The 16094-nt window shown below is 39.1% G+C and overlaps 3 protein-coding genes across 3 annotated transcripts; 1 reads left to right on the forward strand and 2 right to left on the reverse strand.

Annotated features, from left to right (window-relative positions):
- The first annotated feature begins 3970 nt into the window (after nucleotides 1–3970).
- On the forward strand, nucleotides 3971–7482 carry LOC127761394 (RPM1-interacting protein 4-like). Its single transcript, XM_052285681.1, has 4 exons — nucleotides 3971–4695; nucleotides 5482–5994; nucleotides 6113–6298; nucleotides 7130–7482. The coding sequence occupies exons 1-4, from the start codon at nucleotides 4687–4689 to the stop codon at nucleotides 7151–7153; spliced, it is 732 nt and encodes a 243-aa protein (XP_052141641.1). The 5' UTR covers nucleotides 3971–4686; the 3' UTR covers nucleotides 7154–7482.
- Nucleotides 7482–13051, reverse strand: LOC127761393 (acyl-[acyl-carrier-protein] desaturase 3, chloroplastic). Its single transcript, XM_052285680.1, has 3 exons — nucleotides 12776–13051; nucleotides 10286–10811; nucleotides 7482–8386 (listed from the first exon to the last, which is right to left on the reverse strand). The coding sequence occupies exons 1-3, from the start codon at nucleotides 12883–12885 to the stop codon at nucleotides 7814–7816; spliced, it is 1209 nt and encodes a 402-aa protein (XP_052141640.1). The 5' UTR covers nucleotides 12886–13051; the 3' UTR covers nucleotides 7482–7813.
- A 1064-nt stretch (nucleotides 13052–14115) lies between these two features.
- On the reverse strand, nucleotides 14116–16056 carry LOC127763769 (F-box/kelch-repeat protein At1g67480-like). The gene is made up of 2 exons (XM_052288562.1): nucleotides 15395–16056; nucleotides 14116–15161 (listed from the first exon to the last, which is right to left on the reverse strand). Exons 1-2 carry the CDS (start codon nucleotides 15922–15924, stop codon nucleotides 14534–14536), a joined length of 1158 nt encoding a protein of 385 aa, XP_052144522.1. The 5' UTR covers nucleotides 15925–16056; the 3' UTR covers nucleotides 14116–14533.
- Between the last annotated feature and the right edge of the window lie 38 nt (nucleotides 16057–16094).

A 16094-nucleotide genomic window follows, 5' to 3' on the forward strand; every position in this document is an offset into this window, starting at 1 on the left:
ATTTCCATACATGCATGCAACTTGAAAAAAATATGGCATAATCATAAATCCATTTGACCTCTAAACTCTTCGCTTTGTCTAAAACTCATCTCCAAACTTGAAAACCAAATATTTGAAAGCTGGAAGGGATCAAATACCATGTCTTAGAGTTTAAGGGTGAGTATAATATCGAAGAAAAAAAAAGGAAATAACACAGAACATCTAGTTAGTTCATCGATACAATAGAACTACTAGGTAGAAAATGTGTGATATGTCTTACCTTTTTATTCAAGTGATCATCTTTTTAGAGGAGCTAAGGATTTATCCTATCACTCAATATATTTTTGTCATTCTCAACTTTAACACTTATCGATTCTATGCCAGCCAGTAGAGGCTAACGGTGTAAACTATTTGAGCCCCACTACGGTGGTCTCTACTGGTAATAGGAAACAATTTGAACCATTGATCTTATTTAATAGATGGAAGGATGCAAATCTATTTGTACTCACCACCTCAGTTAACGGTAGTAAAAACATAGAGAGGTATTATTGTTAAAAAAAGATGCGATAGGGTATAATTGTCATTAAGTAGTGACTACACTTCCTTTTCTCCTTTTTTGGCTTTTTCGATGGAATATAAATGATGCCAGCGCAATATAATGACCACAGATCGATCTAAACGGGAAAAAACATAATGTTAAAGTTACCCATAATTATTATATTAATAAATTACTAATTTATCCTTAATATGGATAAATCATTTCTATTGATATTATAATACTACCAATAGAAAATACCGTAGTATCGTTCAAACTATTTTCATTGTTAAAAACAAAAGAAATCATCCCCTCTCTTGCACATAGCATGGGTTGTTATAGTTGCTAAATAAGTTTTACTCCAGTAACAAACAGACACGAGACCAAAACACAAGTAGGAGTAGTACTTCTAGTGCGCGCATTATAAGCATGTCTTCTAACTTGTCAACATCAGCCATGAATACTAAAATTAATTAATCCCTAACTGTGCGCTGCGGCCTTTTGAACTAATCCACGGATAGCAGATTTAATTCTACAATGCATGCATGACAGTATGACACCGACTGATATATTATAGTTTCAGCTTTTCAATCACATGCATATATATATATGACTTAAGTACACTCCTGTGTAATTTTCCCTGCTATGGCTTGCATGGACCAAACGAAGACACTGACAATAAGGAAGTAAAGCATTTTTCTCATGTGGACCACGTGCTCTAAATTAACCTGCATACCACTATGATCAAGACCCAAACCCAAGTATATAAGCTGACGCCAGGTCAGTCTACTCATATACTCCATCCGTTCTAAAATATAAGGAGTTTTACTCCCTATATCTTGAAGCAAATCACTTTGTTTAGATTAATGTCGTATAAAAGTTGATTTATTTTGGGATAACAATTAGGCGTTGTTTAGCAAATATTAAGATTATGTCAAAAGATTCCTTTTGTTCATTTTAATTGTCAATTTTTAAATTTTGAATGGCTAGAGATTCCATTTCTAAGCATCTAATTGGCTTTGGAATAATGGGGATCAATGTAGAAATGCTTATATTGTAGTAAAACATTTGAATTCTAGAAATGCTTATATTTTTTTAATAGAGGTAGTATACATAAAATTTTTAGATATATAACTTGTTGTAGGCTATTTTTCTAGGTTTAGAATATGTAATGTTTAATTTATCCTATCCATTTATAATTATGACAATCCCAACAGGGGCAAATGTGGGCCTAAGCCCCCTTGGCCAAACCCTTCATATATTATTGAGTTCTAGAGAAAAAAAGAATACTAGCTAGATATAAGAAACATAATACATAATTGAAAGATAATTATAGTTTTTCATTTTTTTTTCAAATTAGATGTTTTTAGAAAATAGATTAAAACCCGGCCTCTACCTCCAAATTAACAAAATTGAAGGTACAAAGCCAAATATTTTTTCAAATAGATATTCATATATATATATATATATATGTGTGTGTGTGTGTGTCTATTAAATTTATCTTATATTTAGTCTTGTTATAGAGATTTTCCACCAAAAGTCCCTCATGGCATCTGCATCAATCTGATGGGGCACATATATAGCCGCATTATTGTAAGCTTGCATAAAACTTTCAGAAATGACAGAAAGAAACCAAGATTTTCGACCAAATAAGCAATCAAGTAACGACAACACAATCAAGTGTTTTTACAATGGTCTCTATTAGAAATCAATTTAGACTGCTCATATTTGCTAGTTTAATGGATTGTGTATATTTATACTACCACCTCAACTACTAGTAGTAGCATTTTTTTTTACTACCAATTAATGATGCAGCCTGGAACCAGCTCTGGTTAATTTAAAAACCTCTAGCAAGGAAAGTCAGAGGAGAATCCAGCAAACACATAGCATACGGTAAGTTATAGTAGTAGTTTTTTTTTTTTTTTTTGAGAATTAGTTATAGTAGTAGTAGTTAGCTATATATTGGCATGCATGCAGGCTCAGGTAACGTGCTGTCTCTTTCTTTGCTTTCTACTTAGATCAAGTCACGTTACGTTAGAGCACAGGCAACCTAGATTAGGTCACAAGTGGAGTAGAAAATAAAGATGAGCTAAATTAATGCGAGTGGACGATCAGTAAAGTCAAGTAGCACAAATCATCCCAACTGCATATAGACAACAATTAAAATACTTAGCTCATTTCAAAATATCTATATTTTTTACTCAAAGAAATATATATCTATTTGTTTCGGGGTGTATAAGGGGAAAGCACAGTAACCATTTTGAGGTGTATAAATATAAAACAGAAAAATGATGAATCTGAACTACTTCTTTCAACTGTCAATATATATATGGAAAGGTTACATTGGAGTGATAATACCTAGATTATTTCATTCTTTTTAACTAAGGGAAGTATGTATTAATTGTATGTATACATATTAATTTTTGTACATGTCATAGTTTCTACACACCTTGTTAATGATGTAAGCTTATATTTTCAATGTCTTCTAATAAAATGTTTAGTTTGAAAACACATAAAGCTAAGCATATATAAGTTTGCATTAAAAACTACATCTATAAAGAAACAAAATTATGGTAAAAATCGCACCTCAAAGACAAGGGAAAGGTGAAAATGTCAAACAATTTTGACCGAAAAGAGTACTAAAGTAAGGTTGTGTTCATTCATGCGAGAGAAAGAGATAAAGTGCATCGTTTTTTACGCACACGCTTTCCAAGCTGCTAAACGGTGTGTTTTTTTTATAAAAAAATTTTTATAGAAAATTTGCTTTAAAAATCATATTAATCTATTTTTCAAGTTTGAAATAATTAATACTCAACTAGTCATACATTAATGGCTCAGCTCATTTTACGTATCTTCTCAATTTTCATCTTTCTTCTTTTATCAAACACAGCCTAAGTACGCAATATTGAGTTTGCATGCACTAAACTGATTTCTTGTTAAGTTGCATAATCTACCAATTAAGAAATCAAACTGAGACAAGGGGCCAATAAAGTTCAACACAAATACAACAACAATTGAAAATGAAACAGGGAGAGAATTGCATACAGGTACATTCGCGAAACTAAATTTCAAGATGACGCCATTGCCAAATTAATTATGTACTATATGCAGTCTGCTTGAAAAGTCTATATTCTCATGAAAATGGAGTTGTCTCCAAATTAATTTTGCAGACTAGAACTCTGCCTTCCAACCAATCTTTTAGTATCTTTCCTTTACTAAAAAAAAAAAAGCAAACCAATTACTCATTAATTTAACACCTATTACAGTTAAATAAAACCAGAAACATTAGCTTGGTCTAAACTAAACTAAATAAAAAAGAAAAAAATAAAATGATGAGGGGACTTTGAAGGCTTCAAATAAAACAATGGCGCTGTCTCATTGTCAACGGCAAGACCTTCTCCTTCCTCCTCTCTTACTACTTATGAGCGTATTTGTATATATACCATTTGCGGGTGCTGCGGAATGGAGCAGAAATGTGCCTTCTCTGATTGATTTTAAGGTGGTTTTGGCCCTTTGGGTCCTTTCTTGAGGGATTTGCACAGGCAAGACCACCGTTCAATTTTGGTTTCTTCCAAGGGAGAAGATTGTGGCCGTTTTCTTGAGGGGGTTTGATCTTTTTGTGGGGAGTGGTTTTGTGTTTTCCTGAAGAAATTTGAGTTCTTTCTTTTTCTTGGAGCTGTTCTAGCAGTCTAGGTCTCAAGAGTGAAGCAGCCTGCTTCCACTGATTCTCGGGCGTTTCAGTTTGCTTTCTCCCCAAATTTTGCTTCTTTCTTGTGAGAATTGTAGTTTTAGTCTTGCCGGAGCTTATTCTTTTTTTGTTAATTCATTTTTTTTCTTGTGAGAATTGTAGTTTTTCAGGAAATCTTTTGGTTCGATTTGTTCTGTTAAGGAATCCGAGTGAAAAGTGTTGTTTTCAATTTTTTTTCCTTGTATTTCTTCAAACGAGGAATCTTGAGTAGTTTTCTTTTGAATGAAAGATACCTTAGTGTTTGTTTGCCATATCGCTACAGTTGATTTTGGTAGCTCTGGATGATTGGGAGAGAAGGTGCAATTTGTTAGTGCCTTGCGAGAGAAATACTATTGATTAGCAGTTCTTGGACAGAAAATCTTGCATCCTCCAGCACCAGCAGTTTTCTCCTACTGGATCAGTGTTCGGATCAAACTTGAAGTGGATGACGTCGGTGAGTTGCTTATTTCCGATATTTGCTCCCGGAATTAAAATATTCATGATGCTGGTATTGAGGATTTTGGCTTGTAGCATGATGCAATTTAATTTTACTTGATGTTTCTTACTCCACCGACGATTGATTTAGTAGTTACAGAGGAAAGCAGGGGATCTTATTCATATTGGTTAGTTAAAACCGATCACAGTATTGAACCAAACGATCTTCTTGTTGCTGGGGTTTTATTTAGAACACATATATTATTGCACAATAGATCTATGACAGAAATTTCAGGTGTTTGGGAGGTAGTATAATGTAATTCTGGATTACCTCATGTTCTTGGGTTTTTTTTTTTCTTTGTAAAGAATTCGACGGATTTATTGGCTTGATATGGATGAAAGGCAAATGGCACATCCATGAATCATGATGACAAGTTGACAACACAGGATAATGATAAAATCAGGGGGTCGTAAAATAGATTGTGTATTTATTATCAAGGAGACAACTGTTTGCACATGCTTCTTAATGATAGAATACTGGAATAGTATTGTTCTCATATCATTTTTTTCCCTTTTGTTGTTCCAGTAATTTCCCTTCAGACTTTTGTTTTCTCACCGATTTAGTATTGTTAGTTTGTTACTACTGATAACTCTTCAAGAAGTTATTCAACCTATGGGGTATATACTTATCAATTTGAAATGTATAATTCTATAATCAACTGTACATTTTTTTAGAAGCTGTGACAATGTATCAGCCATGATTTGGTTAGATGACAAATGTTTGCTAATTCATTTCTCCAAACAGCAAGGAGGAGTTCCTACATTCGGGAACTGGTCAGCCGTAGGCGACACCCCGTACACGCAGAAGTTTGAGAACCTGAGAAGGAGCAAGAAAACTGCTACCGGTGTTTACTCCAACCCAAATGAAGTGATCACTGAAACACCTGATCAGCCTCCTCCTCCTCTCAGGTCACCACTGCATCCATCCTCTCATGATGCCCTGAACCAAAGGCAGAGGTATGAAAGAAAGCCCGAAACCGGCCATCCCCGGCCTGCCGGATCGCCTCTCCACCGCGAAACCGTGGCGAGATGGCACGCCAATCCGCTGCAGCAGCATCATCTGGACCATGGTGGCTATGGTGGCTCACCCAGAAGCCCTTACAGAGAAGTTGCAGCTGCTGCTGCTGCCTCTCCAAGGTCCAGGTACAGGTCAGCTGGGATGCAGACTCCAGATAGGAAGGCCTCTTCATCTGATGGCCGTGTCCCAGTGACTCCAGGAAGGAGCAGGTTGAAGCAAGGAGGCAGAGGCTTTGAACCTGTACAGTTCTTCACCTCATCTCGATCTCCATTTGCAAATTCAGAAATGATGTGCACATTGTGTGTTAGAGGTTTTCTGAATAAAGTGCATTTGCATTCTGAGTTTTTTTCTTTTTCAGGCTTTAGATGAAGTGACTGTACCTCCATTTGGTGATTGGGATGATGCTAATGCGGCATCTGGGGAGAAGTACACCGGCATTTTTAACAGGGTTAGGCGTGATAAGCTGACCCCAAACTCTTCTGTCAAGCAGCAACCACCATCTTCTCCTTCTGGTGGCAGAAGACAGGAACATAAAGTGCAACAGGTATCTGTGTGCTGTCCCTAACTATACGACAAATCTTTTGTGACTTATCCCACATAATCCATATGGGAGCATTACTTTGTAGTATGATTCTTGCTCAGGTTATAAGATTACTTATGGAGTTATGGTCAATTTTCCCGGCGACTATGGTGATTTTTTCTTGGCATCTTTAGGTGCATTTGTTTTGTAATATGCTAGATTTATGTGTACAGATATATAGCGAAGTAACTTAAAGATGCATTAGGCAGTCCCTCAGTAAGTAATTCTGCTGTCCCACTAATGGAATATAATAAGGACCAATGAACATAGTGAAAATTTTATATATCATGGTTTTACTTTTCGATTGCACTTCTGGAGTTATGCATTGTCCCCTGTTCTAGTTCAACTCTGTTTCTCACAAAGCCATGAATTACTATCGACACTACAAAACATGCAAAAATTCATTTGAATATTTGATCACCCAGAAGTCATAACAGAGGTATATACAAGAGATGCAAATTGAGTTATGCAGTTTGTATATCCATGGAATGTTTGACCTTTGGCTATGTACACCTTTGGGTGTAGATGCCAGAAGTGGTTTGCTTCCATTATCTAAAAAAGAAATGTTTTGCCTAACAAGTCTTAATATTTGATGCTTTCTTATGTACTTGGCAGATTAAAATCTGAACAATTTCAGTTTTCTGCTTTTAAATTCTTTTGATTAGTTATATCATTGGGTCTTTCAAAGTGATAAACTAGATTGATACAACTGAGTTGGGAAATCTGAATTCATCAGCAGAATTTTCAGTGCAACACTATAATGAAAATGTAATCACTGATCTCTTTCCCTCTCAGGCCTGCTCATGCTGCATCCTGTGACGAGATTAAGAGCTGGACATCCTGGCACTGGACCTGCCCTTTTGTTCTTCTTGGTGACATATAAAGGCACATTTGAATATTTGAAGAGATTCATATAATGGAAATACTTTGCCTTTGCTTGAATATAGGTGCATAGAAAATATAGAATGCGATACAGGTCTGTAACATATATATATCTAAGTATATAAATCAGCTTCTACAGTTTCCCTTTCCTATCTTGGCTTTGTTTCTCAGCATCCTGCACTAGTCCATGAAGAATGCTGATGATGTTTTACCTGTAATCTGGCTTTTGATTCTCACTCATGTATCTATTTATATCAAGTGTCACTGGCGACAATTTTCAGTCATAAATTTGCCAGTTGTAAGATACTTTGTGAGAAATGAGTATTGTCTTCATGATGAAGAAACTTCAGAAATTCATGGAGGCTACTGAAGAGTGATCAAAGAAACCAACACCACATGCATGATTTTTTTTCTTTCATGTACCATATCAAGTTATCAACAAAGGACAAAGTATACACATTTTAATTTGCAAGATCACATAACAATTATTAGACTTAAAGCTATTTTATGTCTTTCTCAGCAACTGGTGTTGTCAGATTTTCTTTCTGTCTAAACACAAACTTGTTACTGTAATAATTACCACCGATTCAGTCAGAATCAGAGCTGCACCTGACGGCCATGGATCCAGCTGAACGGAGCGGCGGCGGCGGGCGGCGCCCGCTTCGCCGCCTCCTGCGCCCTCTCCTCCATCCTCCTGAACCTCGGCCCGAGGCTGCAGACGAAGTCCTGCGCGCGCCGCCCTTCGCCGGAGAGCCCCGCGGCGAGGCCGGGGACGCCCCACCTCGCGACGAGGAACTCGATGATCCCGGCGTAGTCGGCGGCGGTGTACACGCCGAGGCGCTGCGCGACGGCGGCGAAGCGGGCGAAGAGGCGGTCGTCGGCGCCGTCGTACATAAGGCGCGCCGGCATGGCGACCTTGCGGCGCATCATGCGGGCGAAGGCCCTGACCGTGTAGTCCGGGTCCACCTCGAAGAGCTTGGCGACGATGGCGGCGTAGGCGGCCTCGTGGCGCTTCTCGTCGGCGGCGACGGTGCCGCAGACGCGGGCCAGGGCGGCGTCGCCGTGGCGCCCCGCGTGGCGCGCCGTGTTGCCGTGTGAGATGGAGGTGGCGCGCTCCTGGAACGTCGTGTAGATGAACCCCATGTACGGGTCGTTCTCCGTTCGTGGATCCTTGCAAGTTGCAACCAAAACCAAGCAAACAACATTGAATTGAAATCTAGCCAAACATTTTGGGTGTGTTGAGTAAAACTTTCTAGATGCACTGCAGTGACGAGTGGTGTGGTTTTAACCTGAGGTCTCGGGTTCAATTCTCAACACGCTCATAATTTCTGTTTAAAAGATGTGTCAGTGAACATTTTCTTTCCATGTCTACCACAGTTTTATTTGTTAAAAAAAATATATGTATAATTTCTTCTTAAAAATATGCGAGTGATCGCTTTTCATGTCTACCACAGTTTTATTTGTTGAAAGAAAAAAAAAGACCCTTTCTCAACTAACAAAACAAATGAGCTACAAGAGTACTCACTCCGCTTCTATAATAATTGACGCTTTGGACAAGGTTGAGGTCAAACTTTTATAACTTTGACCATAAATAACTTTAAAAATATTTGATTTAAAGAAACTAGAACAACATATATAGATTTATCTTTCAAAGCACTATAATAAAAGTAAACATGTATTTATTTATTGTATATATTATAATAGAAAAATAAGGTCAAAGATATATTTCGTAGACCGTGTCATTGTCCAAAACGTCAATTAAAGTGAAACCGGAGGGAGTAAACAAATGAACCAGAATGCCTACGCAATATTCGAACTTTTTAGGGATCATGAGAATTTCACGAAATTCTAACCATTAGACATCACGATCTAAATTGAACCGTTCGGATAACTCCCCTATTTTTCTTATCCCCTTCTACCTTGCTTGCTCAACCTAGTTTGTTTGAAGAAGCTTCTAGTAGAAATAATTCTCCCAAAATCTCCAACTCCTTCAAACAATCATATTCTTACCTAGATTCTGAAAATATATATTTATAGAATTCAAAAAACGACTTTGAAAACTGAAACTAGAAAAGCCAAGTTTTTCTATATTTTTATAAGCTAGCTACCAACTTACAGCTTCTAAGAATTTTAAAACACCCGTTAACAAGGCCCTACCAACGACCTGACACCATTACATCAACAAGATATTGTCTCCGTCACCTAGCACCCCGCTACCCTTTGTCACACACCGGCATCACCTCTTGCGCTAAAGAGACATGCAAAACCATGACACCCCTCTCCTCATACCTATATCCTCCCCGTAGCCTTATGTTATTGCTTCTTCTCCATCTTCTCTAGCTCTAATGTTCCATGTAACTGCCCTTCTTCATCTTTTACGGCCGTCGACACCGGACCACTATATAACCAATTAATTCCTTGACACCCTCGCTGCCTCCACTATCCTCCTCCCCCTACATGGCTTCGGTGACGCTATTATAGTCTCGCAACCTCTCCACTGTTGATATCCATTGTTGTTTCTTTATCATTGTGATCTCCCTCTAAACAAGGGAACTCCTCCAACTTTTCGATCTCAACCCTAAAACTTAACCACTTTAAAGGTTACAGGGCTTTCACGGATGGATGTTAGCTAACTAAACCACGAATCGCAAAGCAAATTGTAGAGGAAAAAAAATCACATGCCGCCAAATCTCATCTGAATGTCATGTCCTATTAACAAATCTATAAATGTAAACCAACAATCTTATAGTAGTATATACAATATGTAATATTCTCTCCGTTGTATATTGTAAGTTGTATTGACTTTTATCTTAATCAAACTATTTTAAGTTTGACCAAGTTTATAAAAAAATATAATAACATTTTTAACACAAAATAAACATATTATCAATATATATTCAACATTAGATTTAACATATTCAATATCAGATTCAATGGAACTAACTTGGTGTTATTGATATTGGCATATTGCTAATATTTTCTATAATCTTAATTAAACTTTAAAAAGTTTAAATAGAAAAAGAAAATCAAAGCAACTTGTAAGGTGAAACGGAGGGAGCAAATGCTTACCATGCCGGAGCCAATGAGGTACTGTATCGTCTTCTCGACCTGCCTCATGTCGACCCTGCCGGTGAGGTAGAGGTACTTGTTCATCAGGTCGCCGTGCCGGTTCTCCTCGGCGGCCCACGCCCGAGTCCACACGGCCCAGGCGCTGCCGCCGGCGCCGGTCTCGTCGCGCACCCCGCCGTCCATGGTGTTGAGCATCGTCTGGTACGTGGGGAGCGCCTCCTCGGTGACCATGTCGCCGACGAGGCACACCAGGTGGTCGTCGGGGAGCCCCGCCGCGCGCTCCCGCAGCGCCGCCACCTCGTCGCTGAACGACGGCGAGCGCGGGTCCGGGAGGTGGTCCTGCGGCTGCCACGACTCCTCCACGGGCTTGAGGTAGGGGAGGATGGTGTCCGCCGCCCACCCCTCCAGGGAGTCGAAGACCTCCTTCTTCTCCGGCGGCAGCGTGTGGGTCACCTGGGGTGGCACCTCGCGCCACGGGGCGAAGGGATTCTTGCCTCTCGGGGTGGGGTTGCCGATGCCGCCAACTCTTCAGGTTCAGAGGAGGAAGAATATTCAGAAATGGCGACAGTATGGTCAAGATGATATATGAACCGAATGTTTTGCATCTGGATATGTGGGATTGGATTGTTGAAACATCAGTGAATTTTACGATAAATTAAATGCAGTACAGATGATACTAATCATTGCTCGCTTCGTTACATACTGTTAGTTGTTTTGACTTTTTCCATTCAAACTTCTTTTATGATTGATTAAGTTTATAACAAATATAGTAACATCTACAATACCAAGTTAATTAGTTTTATCAAAACTAACATTTTATATATTTTGATAATATATTTGTTTTGGGTTGGAAATATTGTTATAGTTTTTTTATAAATTTGATTAAATTTTAAAAGAAAATCGACTAGAGAAAAGTAAAAAGCAACATATGATATAAAACGAAGTAGAACGTACAGAAATGATGGCAACGAGGTAATCTTTCTGTAAATAAATCCTTGTCATGTTGAGATCAGGGCTTTCCAAACTGCCGAGTCCGGGGTTACTGCGTCCCGGCGGTAAGCATGGTTACCGCGGTAACCGTGAAAAACCATGCAAAATTTATTTTTTAAATTTATTTGAATTTAAGCCCAGTAACCGCGGCATTTATATTACCGTACCCCCACGGTAACCGCGCAGTTACCGGCGGTAACGTAAACCCTGGTTGAGATGCTAAGCAAGTACTCTCTTCAAAGCACGGCTGCATACTACTCTGTTCAAAAAAAAAAAGATAAACCTTAGCTACGAATCTGGATATGCATATGTCCAGGTTCGTAGCTAGAATTAGGGTTTTTTTTTTTTTACGAAGGGGTACACTTGCAGTGAAAAGGAACTATATAAGAGAGTAACACGTTTTTACTTCTTTTTTTTTGGGGTAAGATAAGCTGGTCAAATTATCACCTAAATTGGCATGACTAGGCTAAATATGAACATCTGACTCCATTTGTATTTTATTTACTACCTTCATCCTAAAATAATTATATTTCAATTAAATTTCAGACATATTTAATGTGGTGATCCGAAGCAATTAGCTCACTTGATTAGCATTCACAAATTAATTGGCTGGGTTCTACCTTTGTACAAATACAACTTTTTTAGAACAAAATTTAAATGGTAGAAATACAATTGTCTTGAAACAGAGGTAGTACTTTATATTGGCCGTGGATATCAACAGTAATTGTGAAATCTATTTTTTTCCCCTTCTAGAACTAAATTAAAGGAAGGTGTGCCAGTCTGAAGGCAGTGGCACTTTACTGAACTGTATCTCTAGGACTTCATGCTTTTCGGATGCTACAGGCGGGTGTCCTAAACACTAGAAGAACTGTGACAAACAAACTACTTCCTTCGTTTCATATTATAAGACTTTCTAACATTATCTACATTTATATATATGTTAATGAATCTAGACATATATCTGTGTCTAGATTCATTAGCATCTATATAAATATAGAACAAACGAACAGTATTTTATTTTATCTAGGAAAGGCGCATAAGAAGAAGTGAAGAACTTTTTTGGCTATATAATGCAATTGACCAGTATTATTACTAGTGTACACATGAAAATATAAAAGAACAGAACCAAACAATAAGAAGAAAAACATGCAAAAAGGAAAAAGAAAAGAGAGAGAACAGCTTGAAGCTAAAAACGACCAATGCCCCTATGACGAACAAAGGCGCAAGGCAACCAGTAAAAACGATCAAGAAAAATTCAGAACGAAACAAAGGATGACACAATGCAGATGACGAGATCAGGGGGGCAGTTCAACAACTATAGCACGGGCGAATGGCCGAAATTGTTTGAAGTGAAACTCCCAATCAACAATTTTCAACATACAAGATGAAGAACATGCAGCAAATTAATTAATCCCTTTAGCCTAATCAAACCCGGCAAAATTCGAGGCGAGATCAAGGTCGACAGAAAGGAAAATGAAAATGAAATGGATCAAAGCGCACCCTGCCGTGGACGCCATCGCCACGACAGGAGAGACAGAGGCTCCTCCTCCACTGGTTCTCCTCCTCATCGAGCATGGCGGCCGAGGAGGGAGGCATCCCGTGAGAGACATGGCCGCCGCTACCTTCCTTCTTCTTTTTCTCTTCTTGCTTGCACGCGCTTGCAGAGTAAGAGGAATACTGAATGGACTATAGTGAAGCAGAGTAGAAGAGGAGCAGTATTGCTTCTGTTTTTGGCTTCGACCTGTCAGGCAAATTTTCTGGTTCACCTGACTTCGACATCCTGTTTGTCCCGGAGGCTCCAGAGGTTTCCAATTTTACAGATATACTTTCTCCGTTTCACAATGTAAGTCATTCTTTTTTTGCGGGGATACAATGTAAGTCATTCTAACACTACCCATATTTATATTGATGCTAATAAATCTATATATATATATATATATATATATATATATATATGTCTAGATTCATTAGCATCAATATAAATGTGAGAAATATTAGAATGACTTACATTGTGAAACGGAGAGAGTACTATCCTTTTTTTACTGTCTGCTGTATTGTCAAGCACAGGTCAACTCGGAGAGAGCATTCTTTCTTTTGATGTTAAAAATCTGTGCTGTCTTAACATTCGAAACGTTTGAAACCGAAATGCTTATTAAAACTACCACAGTTAGTACCAGATCGATCATTGAAAAATATATACCGCTAAGGTACTGCAATTCCTACAAAATTCTACGGTAGACTTGTAGTATTACTATTTGATGAATGAACAAACGTAGCTACTATGAATTTATGAAGTGCCAAATTTGATGTTCAAACGGGTCACTGATTAGCCAGATTATTGGGACGGCATCACTGAAATGGTGTGGCCCGTGGTTACAGTGCCTGAGAAGCTAGAAATGGTCAACCGTCCGCCTACTGAAATTGGTGTGGCCCGTGGTTATCTGCTTTCACGAAGAACGCATGATGCTGTCACATTTATATATAGGGCTCTTCTTTGGGAAGAAAGAGATACTCTGATTCATAAAATAGAAGTCGTTTTTGATTTATACACTAATAAAGCAGCTCAAAGGCAGCTAATACCTTTCATTCAAACAGAAAGAGTGTAGATGGTACAGTATCATTGTATTGTACGCTCTGCAGCTGCACACTTAAAGGGTGTTCTTTTTGTTTTTTGCAGAAAGAAATTTAACTTATTTTTATTGAACTCCACTAGCAGTAAACTTGCGTGAATGGTACAAGCAGCCCATGGAAAAAATTGAAAGTTAGTCATTTGGATCCTCAAAGGCTAGAGGATATGCAGAAGGCGTTCAAATGAGGTCCAAGAATTCCTCAAGCAAACAGAAGCAAGAACCCACTTTTCATATGGAAAAACAGAGCATCAGAAATAGCGAATGACAATGTTTCAGACAACAAGGTTTACATACAGCAAGAGCTGACAAATCTTTTCTGACACTTAGCCTCTTTGCCCGCCACAAACACTACAGTTGCATATCAGCCTATCAGCTATTCATCGTCCAGTACAACGACAACAACCATGTGAACTACAACTAGCAGTAAAATACATGAAACAAAGTGCATCCTGGCACAACGCTGCAATCGAATGAATGCAGCATAAGCACCCTGGAGCATTATTTGATATCAAAATACCTGAGCAAACGACACTGGAAATGAGAGTTCAACTCTGATTGTAAGCAGTAAATAGTGGTATCGGATGGCATCCTACAAGGATGATGGTAAGGCGATACAAGCCAGAAAGCATCAGGCTCTGATGGTCACACTGCAGAGACATAATCCTGGTGGCTTGAGCTCAGATGTGCACCACTCTGATCCTGTTGGTGCAGCGGGATCATACATCAGTGTCTTATAGCAGGGCTCTTCATCCAGAGAGAACAGCAGCAGCTTCCCATCATGTATGCCGAAACAAAAACGAGTACTAGAACTACCTGTGAGTGGCACTGGGACTTTCTGCCAAGAATTATCAGCCGGGTTGAAGACTGCGAGTGACCTCTGGTTCTTCCACTCGATGCAGAAGAGCTTTTTGTCAAGAACAGCATGGGCTGTGACCATTACACAACCATTCTTCACCTCACCCCAGGCGTTGTCATTAGGATTGTACACGTCAACAAAACGCGTGTTACCAATTGTGAAGCGCGAACGACCGCCCATGACATACAATTTGCCTTCAAAGCTGCACGCAAAGCAGCCCCACCTTGGACGGCGAAGGCTCTCAATCAATGTCCACTTATTCTGTTCTGCGTCATAAACTTCAACACTAGATAAACTATCACCATTGGGACCAAACCCACCAGCAACATATATCATACCGTTGACCTCTGCACAAGCAAAGTCACAACGAGCCACATTCATCTTAGAAAGCTCAACCCACCTACAAATAACACAAATGGGTCAGTCCAATATTTCGAAATATCAAAACCCTGGTTATTATCCTGCATTTGAACATTTCATGGTCTGTAAATAAGTACTGTTTGTATTCAGATTACAAGGAGCATGTTAATATAAGCCTTAAAGTCTTCGCAAATTGCAATGATTGTCTTTAAATTAGCAAAAATCTATTGTCTGCGCATAGACTTATTGATGCCTATGAAAAGCCAACAATACCTGTTTAGGCAAGAATCGTATCGGTAAACCTCATCAGAAACACACTCCTTCCCATGATCAGCAGCATAGCCAGCAATAACGAAAAGCTTTCCATCTAGAACAACCACACCAAAACCAGCTTTGGTTGGCCCAGGCATGGGTGGAAGAGGGCTGTGCTTTTGCCCTGAACACCCCAAAACTTCCCAATGGGACCCCTTTGATCCAGCATCAGCAGTCAGGACATACACCCACTCCTCAAGCTTCCCAACCTCTTTCCTTACAGCAATGAATTCCTTACTCTCGAGGAATGACATCCACCTCTTGGACACTGAACCCATAACAGGGAACTGGCTCCGAGGAACAAGAGCAAGACATATCTTTGCGAGATCTTCAGGTAAGCCAGGTATTAGAGCACAGTATGCGTCGGATTCTCCTATGGGCATAAAGCCTTGGGAATATTTCGCCCTTGTTGGAGCCTTGAGCTGCATGCCAGCACAAAGTTGTGCCTGTGACTGAGCAAAAGAATCTCTTGTGCCAACAAGTGTAAGCATTGTACACTCTTGAGAGCGCAACTCAATTTTTGCCTCCCCTTGTTAGCCAACAGAAATGAAAAACTTTGGCTTATCTATAAGACTTTATCTGCTATAAATGACAGTGACCCACAGGAAACAATTCGTGGAAACCGTCGCCTATGGGGATGGTAAGAGACAAGGGTTTGAAT

The sequence above is a fragment of the Oryza glaberrima genome, chromosome 2, assembly GCF_000147395.1.
Source record: "Oryza glaberrima chromosome 2, OglaRS2, whole genome shotgun sequence".
In the NCBI taxonomy this organism is placed as follows: Eukaryota; Viridiplantae; Streptophyta; class Magnoliopsida; order Poales; family Poaceae; genus Oryza; species Oryza glaberrima.

Bases quoted from the DNA above. Each gene is read 5' to 3' on its own strand.
- LOC127761393 (XM_052285680.1), bottom strand. From the start codon at position 12,885: ATGTCTCTCACGGGATGCCTCCCTCCTCGGCCGCCATGCTCGATGAGG. The intron at 10,812-12,775 runs GTGCGCTTTGAT...CTGAACCTGAAG, and splicing joins GCGATGGCGTCCACGGCAGG to AGTTGGCGGCATCGGCAACC. The intron at 8,387-10,285 runs GTAAGCATTTGC...GCAACTTGCAAG, and splicing joins ACCTCATTGGCTCCGGCATG to GATCCACGAACGGAGAACGA.
- LOC127763769 (XM_052288562.1), bottom strand. From the start codon at position 15,924: ATGCTTACACTTGTTGGCACAAGAGATTCTTTTGCTCAGTCACAGGCA. The intron at 15,162-15,394 runs GTATTGTTGGCT...TGTTATTTGTAG, and splicing joins TACGATTCTTGCCTAAACAG to GTGGGTTGAGCTTTCTAAGA.
- LOC127761394 (XM_052285681.1), top strand. The intron at 5,995-6,112 runs GTACAGTTCTTC...TTTCTTTTTCAG, and splicing joins GAGGCAGAGGCTTTGAACCT to GCTTTAGATGAAGTGACTGT. The intron at 6,299-7,129 runs GTATCTGTGTGC...TTTCCCTCTCAG, and splicing joins AGGAACATAAAGTGCAACAG to GCCTGCTCATGCTGCATCCT.